General features: G+C 40.7%; 1 protein-coding gene across 1 annotated transcript in view; it reads right to left on the bottom strand.

Annotated features, from left to right (window-relative positions):
• Positions 1-1,999: 1,999 nt before the first annotated feature.
• Positions 2,000-12,905, bottom strand: part of FMN1 (formin 1) — a 414,557-nt gene continuing 403,651 nt past the window's right edge. The window contains 1 exon segment of the mRNA XM_004751031.3: positions 2,000-10,923. Within this exon segment, the coding sequence (XP_004751088.2) occupies positions 10,879-10,923 (45 nt within the window). The 3' untranslated portion in view covers positions 2,000-10,878.

Below are 12,905 nucleotides of genomic sequence, written 5' to 3'. Positions count from 1 at the left end.
TCACTCAGCAAGGGAGACTAAATCTTGATTAAACCAGAGTAGAGATTCTTCTTAAGGTGGACTGGTATTTTTTTTAAGTTCCTTGATACTCAGGCCTCTGCCCTTTTTTTAATTTTTAAAAAATACATATTTATTTTAGAGAGAGAGAGAGGAGGAGGGGGAGGAGCAGAAGGAGGTGGGAGAGACAATGTCAGAAAGACCCCAGCTGAGCATGGAACCTGACACAGGGCTCAATCCCATGACCCCAAGATCATGACCAGAACTGAAATCAAGAGCTGGATGCTCAACTGACTGAGCCGCCCAGGCACCCCAGAATGCAACTTTTAAGATTTTATTTATTTATTTGACAGACAGAGATCACAAGTAGGCAGAGAGGCAGGCAGAGAGAGAGGAGAAGGCAGGCTCCCTGCTGAGCAGAGAGCCCGATTCAGGGCTCGATTCCAGGACCCTGGGATCATGACCTGAGCCAAAGGCAGAGGCTTTAACCCACTGAACCACCCAGGCGCCCCCAGAACGCAACTTTAATAATGACTTCTACAAACTTTTCACAGCATTTGGACCCTTTCTTGCAAACAACAGTTTTGGAATATTTCTCCATAATGGTGTACAGGGATCCCCCACTTTTTGAAAGTTCCTGTTACTTCCCTTTGCTGTCCACAAAAGACCTACAGTAGTACTTGTTTTCACTTCAGAAAAAAAATCTGAAGACTTTTGTTTTTATTTAAAAAAAAAAAAAAGACAAAAAGCGAAAAAGGCACGTAGCATTAACTTGCAATGAGGCTGACCGAGGCAGCATACATGCAAGTGAGGCGTGAGGGGCCCCGCCAAGCTCCTTCCCCAGGAACTACACTCAGCATCTCAGCATCAATACATTACAGCTTTGATCTGTGAGTGTCTGTGCTTTATCTTGACTTATTTTGTGCATCCTTTACCCAGATGTGTCCTGAGGTATCCGGAAAGTCTGAGAGAGGTTGTTTTCAGGGTCTGGGAATGCTCAAATAATTTCCCTTCTAAATTAATAGTAATTGCTTCTTTGCGCTATGCCATCTTGGCCTATGAAAAGTTTCGTGAGCATTCTCCATTGTCAGATAGCAGGGGGAGAGCTGTATTTTGAAGAGAACAGTTTAACATTATGAAGGAGTTAAGCAGTGGGAAAGGCTTTGGCCTTGGGTTCAAGAGAGTTGGATTCTAGCCAATGTGTTTACCAACACATACTGTGATTTTCAGCAAGTCCCTTGGACTTCAGTTGTTTTTCCTTTGTGAAATAGATTTCATCCGATGTCTGAAGATTTTTGCAACTCTGTGACTCTAGGATTTAGAAGAGTTCCCAGTGATGAAATGTCTCCCCAGATAGTAGTTGTGTCTGTTCATGAAAAGTATCTGTATAAGTTGCTGCATGTTTCAGCAAACTTCCGGACCTGAAGAGTGCATGGCACTCAGGAACACTGAGTAAATAAACTTAAAAACACACAAGCACACTTTTATTGAAATGGAAGGAAGAGTGTTTTGCCAAACGTCTTTTGGTTCTTGTTCATAAATACTTGCATATGTCCTAATATTGCTTGAAAAGAATTTATACCTTGTGCTTAGTGCTAGAACACAATATGGTTATATTTCTGTTCAGTTTCCCAGGTACATTGTTTACTAACCCACAGCCTGAGGTCACCAATGCTTGTGGTTCTGCCCATATGCCCCCACCTTGGACAGTTTATCTTCAGGTAGCGTTTTGGTCAGCCTAGCTGAGCCAATGCATGGCTGGGCTTGTCTGTTGCATGTTAGCCTTGAGCACCTACCCAGATTGCCCACTGTTGGTGGGATGGAAAGGGGAGGAGAGAGGAAACAGGATGGACTTACCAAGACCTAGCTCTTGCAGCTCAGTAATAATACTGAACTTGAGCAGTAAGGAATGTTACAGGTGATTGGCATTCTCTGTATGAATGTACTGTTGGGAGACGGTCCTGAATGTCTCCCGAAAACAAATCTGCACCACAAGCCAGCAGACATGAAACCAAGATTTATTAAAATATTTTCATCATATTTACAATTGGAAGCCATGAATGCAGTTCTCTGCAGATTCCAAAAAATAGAGTTCTATCTCTTAAAACAAATTAACAGAAGTATCAACAGATTAGGATAAATATAATCTATCACAGAGATAGAGTTCTTTGAATAGACAATCTACATTTTCTAACCAACATATTATGTACAAAAATACACTTGATGTGGTGACCAAGAAGTGTCAAGGAAGGAAAAAAAAAAATATATATATAGACACACACATAAATTTTCATTATGTACAATCAGTATTGGTTCCTTCACCCTTTCTTTTTAAAAATAAATACTTCATTTGGTTGCAAATGACATTTACAAATTCAACTAATGAGCATTTCTCAGCTTTGACAAAATTAAATATGCAAACAAATTAGATATACATATTTTTAAAAATTTAAAGGGAAAAAATACCTGAATCCAATTAGCTTATTTAAAAAATGTCCAAAAGCATGTAATGTAAGGTTTCATGTCTTTAAAGTGCCTTCTCATTTCTCAAACTCTCTTCATTATTACTGAAAATCCTTTAAGATAACACCTACAGATTGGTCTAATACTTAACAGAGAAGCCAAGATTTTTTCCAGGTCCAAACACTGATTACTTCGGACATGCTTGCACTTTCTTTTTAAACACTTTGAAGAGTGTAACAGTTACTGTTGATCTGAAAATAACCACAAATTGTCAACATCCTGATCCAAATTTGTGTAGATGTTTGGATCATGAGTAGGAGTAAGAAAGGGATCGCAATAAAAAGCCCAGAATTCAAACGGTTTGCACAGAATTAAGTCAATTTGTCCAGCAGCACAGAAAAGTTCCTTCAGGTCCAAAACTTTAGTCTTACGCATCCTAGGTGGTGAGACCGGGACTGATTTATAATTTGTCAAAGGATGGTCCCTAATTAGACAGGTTTACAGTACAGTTTATGAGAGACTGAAAAAGCCTAGAACCCTCCCTTCGACCTTCTTAAAATAAAGTAGAATAAGACCAAAAAAAAAAAAAAAAAAAAAAAGAAATGTATTTTCCATCTCTTTTATGGATTTTCCCTATTTGCCTAAGTGATGAAGTGATGCTGACATTAACAGGAGGCAGTCGCAGTGCTGTGTGTCACTTGGTGACAGCAGAGCACCCTGTCCAAAGGGCTGGGGAATGGAGCATCGGGCTTGAGGGGAGGGAGGGAGGAGGCAAGAAAGGCTGGCTCCTGGAGAAACTGTAAAGGGAGGGGCAAAGCCATGAGCTGGGAAAGAAGGGGAGGCCGAAGCACAAGGACTGAAGTGAGTAAAGTGAAATGAAGCTAGGTGTCCCAATGACTTTTGGACAGGCGTAGAGAAAACAGGATGTCACACGCACCACCAGCCCCATGGGAATGAATTGGAACATAGGCCAGTTTCACTAGGGTACTCGCTTTTCCAGCACATTGTCAGGCACTGACCAGCTGGAGGTACTGAACTCTCCCATTTGCCTGATGAGATCCTGGCGCTTCACTGAAAGGCCACCCATGATATAAGCAAGGCAAAAATCTCCAGAACCCTAACAGTGCATCGTATCAGCAAAACATTGTGCCCTGGCTGCATGCTTCTCCCCGTTATCTGCTCTACTCCCTCATCCCATCGCTTACAACCTCCCAAGACCCTACAGAGACACCACCACATGGGTCAAATGCATTTTAGGAAGCAGTGTCTGGGGTCCAGGGTGTCACTGAGAAAATTAAGCGCTAAAGGACTTGGAGTAATTTACATGTGTTCGGTCTGATTCCGATTAGGATGCTGACTGATTTCACTTAGGTTCCGGGCATGTAGCTCTGTGCTGATCTTCCAAGCCAAAGCACGATCCCCTAAATCAAAATCCAGGGCCACCCTACTTCTCATGCTAGTCTAAATTAAAACTCAGTGAGGAAAAAAAAACCATGATGAACCAATGACATGTTTTCTCTAAAAAAAAAAAAAAAAAAAAAAATTGTTCCATTTCAAATTTTGTAAGTTTCTGCCTTTTTAGGAATCTTTTAGATTCCTATTTTAAAGGGAAGTCCTTTTTTCTTGATGCTTATATTCTTTGAAGATTATATATTTTACTAACAGTATGGTCACATTATTAGTGTCTTGAGAAATTGAAGCATTACAGAATTGAAGATTAATGATTTGGGGTAGACCTATCCTTTTGGTGGACTCCCCAAATCATATGTATATCACTCTGGACAAACACGGGAATTGTACTACTTACCCCTCCCTCACAGATTTGTTTCCTAAGGAAATGGATCTCTTTGAAAGATTTGACAAAGTGCAGTTCCAGTGGGGCTGGAACCACCTTCTTTATGTGTTTGGGGTCAGATATGAAAAGGTAAGATTGTATCTAGGGACAAGTTGGCAAGAAGAAAGGGAAAAAAAACCAACAACCAATGAGCTATTTATAGTTCAGTTAAACTTACCTGAGATGTAAAGACTTGAATCTCCTTCTAGTCTCTTATTAGGAAAGAGTAGTACAATCTTTGTATGCTATATACCCATTTTTATGCTTCTCACAGAATCCTGGAATTCAAAATCCATCCCAAGAGTTCCCAGAGAGTTGTTCATTCCTGAACACATGTATTATCTATGCCATGGGGAGATAGAGAGTAAGTTCCCTGTATACGCAGATGTCCATAGGACTAGCTTTTCATTTTGGAAAGCTGGCCCAGATGAATAAATGAAAATATGTTTATTTCATGAGACAAGAATAGAAGCAGGCTCTGGAAGAGAACGATGAAGGAAAGGAGGCACAATTTTGCCAAAGATGTTGACAAACCAGAGTGAATGCATGCCTAAGAATGAATGCAGGTTAAGTGTAAGATAGCATTTTGGGGAAAAGTATTCATTCTCTTGTAAGATCTCCTTACAGTTTCAAAGACAGAGAGAGCCCCTTGAGGTCTGCACAGGTAGAATTTAGAAAAATGCTCAGCCTACAAAAGAGCCTAAATATAGTAGAAATTGTTTACTCCATGGAGAAGAATGACAAATTTGGGGGAGGTGAATTTCTGCTGCAAACTATGTGCTCATTTGCATTTTGCTAGCCCGATGCTATCAAATTTCACACAAAGCATAAAAAAAAAAAAAGTTCCCAGAAGTATTTGCATTAGCTTTCAGAAAAGGAGGCAGACTGGTGTTTCTTAGTACATTTAAGAGAAGATTAAAAAAACAGAAAATTATATGAGCATAGGTGGAATGCAGAAGGATAAATTAATGGCATTAGCTACAACTTTCCTATACAAAAATGAGATTAAGTCGGTCTTCCCCAGATCACAGAATGCAGAAGAAATTCACGAATAAGTACTTCATAGATGTAATATGCAATAAAGTCCAGAGTTCATTTGAGCTCCTGACTGAAGCGAACCATCATACCAGAGAAGAGAAGGATGAAAAGGAAAAGATTTTTTTGGTGTGACCAGTTGTCACCAGGCTGCTTGACACAGCGGCTGGAGTAGAGGGGAAGCAAACCTAGTAAGCTCTCCTTGAGAATAGCTGGCCTCCTGAATGAGGCTTGATTTGCTTCCATAACATCCTTGTTGATAGAAGCTGCACCACGGCTTGAAGAAAGAGAGTTAGATATTTGCCATTTTAATATGTTCACGTTTCCAGTTAAGTTGTCAACTACACAAATTTCCCAAATGCTAGGTTTATATCACAGCGTTGATTAAGAGCCTCAGCACAGCTAGGTCTACTGAATTGGCTTCAACCCTGCATGTTAAAATGCTCTTGAACTCACTCCTTCCCAGCAAAGAGTTGATTTGGGAGGGTTTGGTAGATTGCCTACTCCTTTGGAAGGGGAAAGGAAGAATTGTGAAACTAGCATTCAGTGCTCTAACAAGGTGTCAACAACTGACGGTTGTGTAGAAATGACACAAAATGGGCCTCTCTGTCACATGCAGCTGTGAGTAAGAGCCTAGTGATGCCTGGATTCAATTGCTAATGGGGTTATAAATACTGTGATGTGTGTCTGCAAGCAGTCAGCCATGCTGAGGCCAGTTTCCAAAGGTGCTTTTCTTTAAGTGACTTTTGCACCAATAATAGCGAAGGTTCCAAGCAGCTGGATTGGAACCATTTTAACCATCTCTATAGCTAGAAGATGGAAACCTATCCAACAAGTTACTTGCATTTTGACAAGGCTAAAAACGATTCATACTTTTCAAATATCAAATACTATTAGTTTGGCTGGGTAGCCTTGTTTCTCTTGTGTTGCCAATTTCTTCATGATGACAAACTAGCTGACATGAATGAAAAGTTCATTTCTTCATTCAGTCCACTTTCTTCAGCTGAATTGATCCTAAAGGTACAATAGCTGATATATGAAATGTGGTTCTGATGGCCTTCCAGATATTCCTCACATTTATCAACTGCTCTTAAGAGAATGCAGAGTAAGCATGGTGTAATGGTCTGGCCCCTTCTTCCACTCTATCCTACCACTTTTCCTTGTATGTGGCTTTTAAAAAAGTGCACTCTTCAGGGCAATCCTGGGCTCTTTTGAATCCACACTCTCAGAATTGCCTGGCTGAGGATAAAGTATGAAGGAGGCCACAGACACTTTTTAAAACTTTGTCCATGCTCATCAGCTCGCACAGCTGCTCTAGTTTTTCTGTGCTCAAGATTTCCACAACGTTGGATTTCACAGTATGTCCATGTTTTGTGTGGTTTAGAAATTTATAAACTAACGTGTGAATAACCAAATCTGATGCTTTTTCTTTCCCTTTCAGCTTTTCATCCTTTTTTTTTTTTTCCTGACTAGAACAGGCAGAATCAAAGAAAATTACACACAAATCTAAATTACTTCATAAAATGATATAGTTGACTTTTAGATTAGGTAATTTTTGGAAAAAAAGCTGTACATTTTGGACTTCATTCTCCTCCCTGACACAGAAAGTGGCCCCCAAGTTGGTTTAATCTGTATTTGGGGAGGGGAGAGTATAATAAAATAAGCTGATTTCGGATGTCAGGGAATCAAAAGGTTTCCCTGTTAAAGGCTATAGTCTGGTTACTGGGAAGGAGCCTGCAGGTCTGCATTTCTAAGTCCCCTTGATAGTTGGACTAGGCACTGTCTTAGGCTATACTGCACATGCAATGTTGTGTGCAATCATCTGTGTCCATGACGTCAGTAGAAGCAGAAAGAGAAATGAGAAAATGTAGCAGTCAAGAAAGCAAGAATATAATTAAAATGAAAATGCTCCCATTGCACACAGTATAAACAACAGAGAGATGTACAATCCCAGGCCAACAGGCAAATCTTTACCAAAAATAACACGACTCTTCTGCTACATCTAATCCCTGGCCTTGGAAGAAACATAGCAAGGTGGTTTCCAGTACCACCCCCAGAGTTTCATTCCTTCCTTCAGTTTTTCCAATTTCTCCACCAGCAGCATATAAGCTGTTCATTTAGGAAATGCCTTTCCTTGTGGTTCTTAGGAAAAAAAGAGATGCCTAAGGGGGCTCAGTAGCTTCCTGGGGAGTTAAGAGGGAGTCCAAGACTAGCACCCAATCTGGCAATTGATTCCTCAACCACACCACCAATTTATTTTGGCTAGAACATTTAAAGATGTATTCACATGGCTGGGTTTCCTTATTCTACTTCCCAGATTTCAGAAATTGTTTTTCCATTATTCCTAGGTACTTTCAGTGGGCATTTGAAGAGATATGTCAACTCAAGGATTCAAAAGGCAGCGGGTCCATCCTCACCGTGATCATCTCTTTCTGCTTGGCCACACTTTTCCCTTTCTGTGCCCTCCACCCACACCACCATTAAGCTGCCTTTTGTATTAAAAGCCATACATCACACCTCCTTCTAACCTTATCTTTGACATCTCAGAGGGCTGATGCTTTTTACCTGACATGTTTATATCATGTTTTAGTGTAATATATGATATACTTGTGTGCCTGGTGATGACTATAGGTCACTCAGGCAAGAGTCCAAACTGCAATCCAACCAACATCCTCAGATGTAATGACTCTTGGCTAGGAAGAGAGATGGTGCTTCTAAGTCAAGGTTTGTCAGAGTCTAACTAGTACAGTTGGGTGTGAGTGTCTGGTTAAACACAGAGGAGCCATACTGGCCGCTCTCCCTCTAGTCTGGGGAAGGCTGTTCTTAGAAAAGTCACTCAAATCCTGCTTGCCCAAAATGTTCAATCTGATAAAGTGGTACACTAACTACTTCCTCTCCACGAAAAGTTTAGAGACCTCTGTTGCATTTACCGTCATCTCAACTGCATTTTAGAGGGATAATTTCAAGGGGCCCCAGGTTGTTTGAGATGGCCCACCTTGAACAAGCTCTTGTGAACTTTTACTGAGCAGCGACATGTTAGGAACAAAGGCTGTACCAACACTGCAGTTAAATGTATGAACTTGGGAGAGGGCATCTAGATACATAGTGCAGAACTCAAAAGGGGGGGAGAATAATGGAGATCTTGCCCTGTGTCTTAATACAATAACTTACTATATTTGAATAGTCTGAAAACATCATTAAATTTCCCCAACAGAGCAGGCGAACTAGTCTTTAGAAATAGGCATTTTACTGCCAATTTCTAGTCTGCCCATGTGAATGGAATGCAACTTGAGCTGCATTTGTCTAACTCTCACATTAAATTTCCACTCATTCTTCTTCAGCACTGGTTCCCTGAGAGCATGTTCCTGCAGACTTATGTGGTCATAGTGACAGGCCTGTTTACTATCACTGGTTTTCTTGTGACCATCCTCCTTAGAGATCTGAAGTGGACCAATGACTCCACTGAAAGCACATGCTGCTCTTGCCCATCAAGTCTGTGGGGACCAATGAGGATCCAGACATTCACTGACCTCACTGAACTCAAAGTGGATCTCCCAGGCATGGACAAGACAGGCACTTTTCTGCTTCATGATAGTACTAGAAGGAATGTCCTAGAGCACAGGATGAGTGTAAGTGGAATTTGTTTTAAACTGATGAATTTCTTAGATTTTCTTCACAGTTGATTGAAAAGGAAGAGAAACAACATAGGAAAGTGGTATGAAAAGCTTTTGCTCACAGGCAACTTCTTTTAGTAATGTCAGCTCCTTACTAGCTTTTTGTTTTGTTTGTCTCATCTCTTAGTTTGAATTGGGGTGGAGGAAGACCCAACCATGCTACCATACTCCTTTCTTTTTAATTGTTAGGCAAGGCAGTTAGCACCAGCACAAATATGGCTTCTGTGATTTGATTTATCTTGACTACAAGTACAGTGCAGCTTTAATGAGCTGACTCTGTTAGGGAGTCCCTGAGGGGCCTGATGATTAGCAGGCAGTCCTGGGGGGGACACTCAGGTACCTGGCAAATTGAGAGTTCTGGGAAGAGGCCGGGATCAGGGGCAAGGCTGCACATGGCAGCCCCATCAGGAAGGGTTTTAAGGTTCTCACCCACCTCTAAACTGCTACCCACCAATTGGAGAAGGCTTGGACCTTTTTCCCTTCAAGACCAAAAATGTATAGTATTTGATCCTATTCTGAATTCAGCCCCAGTCCTCTCTCTTCTCATCCTACAAGATAGATTCAGAGAGGTGGCTTTAGGAAAAAAATGTCAAGGGGGAAGTCTAAGGTGGTTTCGCTCGTGATTCAAGGGGCAGCAATCATACGGGCTTCAGGGTCAGAAAAAGCTGTCTGTCTGTGATATTCCACTCAAAGCTTAATATTAATATAATCACATTTTCATTTTGATATAAGGAACCATTTTTATGCTCTTAATTTTTTCAACATCAAAGACTCCTGCTTCATCCTTGGTCACATCCCTGTCAGTCAAGGTCATGATGAAAAGCTGCTAGTAGCATTTGCTCTTCTGTCTGGAAACTGCCTCCTGAGGTTGGTGGGAGTGGTACAGATCACACAATCCCAGAACAAGATGCAGAGCTTTGATAAAAGTCAACATGGACTTACCTATTCACAAACATCCTGAAGTACAAAATGGGCTATGACTGGATCACTTGCCCAAGCAGGTACTTTGACCTCCAAGCCTGTGCTGGCTTGGGTATCACTGTTTATTCCAGGAATAAGGGTACAGAATTTCTGCTGGGCAAGGGAAACCACAATAAAAACACAAAACACATAAAAACAAAAGAATGGGTCTTGCTTAATAGCTGATGTTAACTCCCTGTACAGTAATTTCTTCTCTAGGATGAAGTTTATGGCTATTTAACTCCCTTTCTACCCATGTGTAATTCCATTTTCTGTCTTTTTCATTATATGAAAAAAAACAACAACAAAATAACCATTTCTCTCATCTGGAAAATACATAGTCTTGGATGTCTTAAAAAATAGTTTTGGTAGGGTTCAACAGTTTTGGTGAGAAAGAAGTTGTAGGATCTTGCCGCAACAGAATCAAAGTTAAGATCGATAGTCACACCAGCAGTGTGGAAGGATCAAGGCTTGAATCCCCTCAAGGCAATTGTCACAAAAGATCTTTCTCCTGTCACAAGTTTATATATATCAAGCTTGGATTAGAAAGCTTGATATATATAATTTTACAATTTTATATATACAATTGTATATTATATATACAATTTTAAAAACATTTGGAAAATATTGGTATTTTTTCTGGTTTTGTAATGGCATCACTTTGGACCTCTACAAGAAACAATGATCAAATACACCTGCAGTGTTCCCTTAAACAGTTTCTCATTGTTCCTGTGGCTTAACAAAGGACTCCCTTAAGAAGGCACAGGGTGCTCACTGCAATGACCTCAGAAAGAGATGAGCAAAACAAATGTTTGGTGACATATCTTGTTTTAAGAACTTTCTGCAGCACTAGTGTTGCAAAGGATGATACAAGAAAATGCTTGCTTGCTGCCGTCATTCTCACGTGGCTCTGTATTAGTTAGTGGTCACACTGGCTTCCTTCTGACGCAGTCTTTCTTTCTGTTGTTTAAGGAAAAAATAGTTTATTATCATTCTTTGTTCTAAATTTTCATTTTTCTCAAACTTTGAAAAATTTCTCAAAGTTTTGGTCTAGAATGATGGGTAGAGTTGGACTCAAGGCTCTAGAAATGAGTCCTTTTATCCTTCTTTTCTGAAATCCTGTTACCTGCTCCTCCCAATCTATTCCTCTTACTTGCTAAAAGCAAACAGCAAATAACTAGCTCATCAATCAAACAATGACACCCATCTAAAAGACGGACCTTTACCATGAGTGGCTGGTATGTGACAAAGATCCTAACTTTGCAGTGTTACTCAAAGATTCCTTCTGCCCCCATGCTCAGTCTACTAATGGAATTAGGGAATGCTTAAGGAATAGTTTCTGGGGAATCTAAATAGGAAAAAAAAAATCACTGTTTCCCCAATTGAATACATCTGCATATGGTCAAGATGGTGGGACTGAACAAAGGCAATGCAAAATGGAAGCGGAGCAGACGTAATCCATGCAGGATGGAGAAAACTTCCATTTTGCCATGGATGTTCTACTCTGCTCTCTCTGAGCTTCCTGCCCAGTGACAACCTTCTAAAGATGAAGGTCATGAAGGTCTGTTGGCGAGATATATATACAGATAAGAATACAAAACAGAAATGAGGATTCTCACCGTTTCTAGGACTTTAGAGGAATAAAATATTTAGCATAATGAGAATGGGTGTATCTGCTCTTTGGGACGGCACATAAAAGACTAAAAAAAGAAATGGAAGAGGTATATTCCTTTGCACAGAGATCTTTGTAAATAGATCCTCAGCTGCTTGTCATCTATGAGATGTGATACTGAGCTACTAGGGTGGCCTACATATAATCATCAAGTCGATGTTTTCTGAACACCCATCCTGAGTCTGGATCCCATCTCTGACTTGTGAGCTTGAATCAGGATCAGTTTCTGAGCGCTTCCCAAATTCCCAAATAAACAACAACAAAAGAAACCACCCTAACAAGTTGAGGATTGCAACTGGGAGCTTGGTCACAGTGGAAGTCACCTATTTAAAAAAAAAAAAAAAAGTCACAGTAAACCCACTGTTTCCTCTTTGTCTCCAGGGCTGAATTCATTCTGTGCCCCTGGAAATAAGATTTGGCTGCAAAAGTTAGGATAGAGGCCCAAGAAAGGGGACTGGGGGAAAGGAGTGTAGGCTGACCAACGAGGAAGACAAAACTCAGGGTGGAAGCCATTGCCACTGAAAATCATACAAGTGAATGTACTGGACTCACCACCAAAAGGGCACAGAGGATGGGTCCATTCAGGAGCTGTGCATGCTAACTGCAGCCTTCCCCACTCCAGCTGTAGGACCCCGACTTCTCCACACCTCACTCAACATTCATTTGCTGATGGGGCTGTTGTGAGTGAGAGACACCCCAGCCAATCAACAGAAAAAAAAAAAAAAATCTCACTTCACTACTTCAACTTCATTTAGATGGTCAGAAGGTTTAAAGTAGCTGGCAAATGGTCCTCAAAACTCAAAAGGATAAGAATAAGTAGCTGGGGGACAGCAGGGCACAGGAGAGGTATGGTCTGAAAATCAGCTGAGGAGAGCGATGGCCCCCTTATCACTCACTGCTGTTCTCCAGGGCAGGGCCGACTAATTCTGCCAAAATTTGTAATAACCAGAAACAGCCAACATTTTTAAGTTCTTATTATACGCCGCTTTCTATTTCTCTCTGTTTCCTCAAAATAATCCTCAAGTAAAGGTGGTATTATTTCTCTCATTTCCCAAAAGAGGCAAAGTAATTTTACGAAGGTTTTACAACTACTAAGTGGCTAAGCTGGGATCTGAACCCCAACATCTTGGGTTCCTAACCATTTACCTCTGCTATTGTCTCTAACGTATAGGTAGAGCTTCACTGTGAACCTTCCCAATGGGAAGGTGGAGGACAACTTCCCCTTTCAGGTGCAAAGGCCAACTAGTCTCTAAGTTTCCAGCTCCTGGAG

The sequence above is a fragment of the Mustela putorius genome, unplaced genomic scaffold, assembly GCF_011764305.1.
Source record: "Mustela putorius furo isolate JIRA1106 unplaced genomic scaffold, ASM1176430v1.1 tig00003898_pilon_pilon_pilon, whole genome shotgun sequence".
Taxonomy (NCBI): Eukaryota; Metazoa; Chordata; class Mammalia; order Carnivora; family Mustelidae; genus Mustela; species Mustela putorius.
The sequence above is the reverse complement of the archived record's forward strand: the minus strand, read 5'-3'. Positions and strand labels throughout refer to the sequence as shown.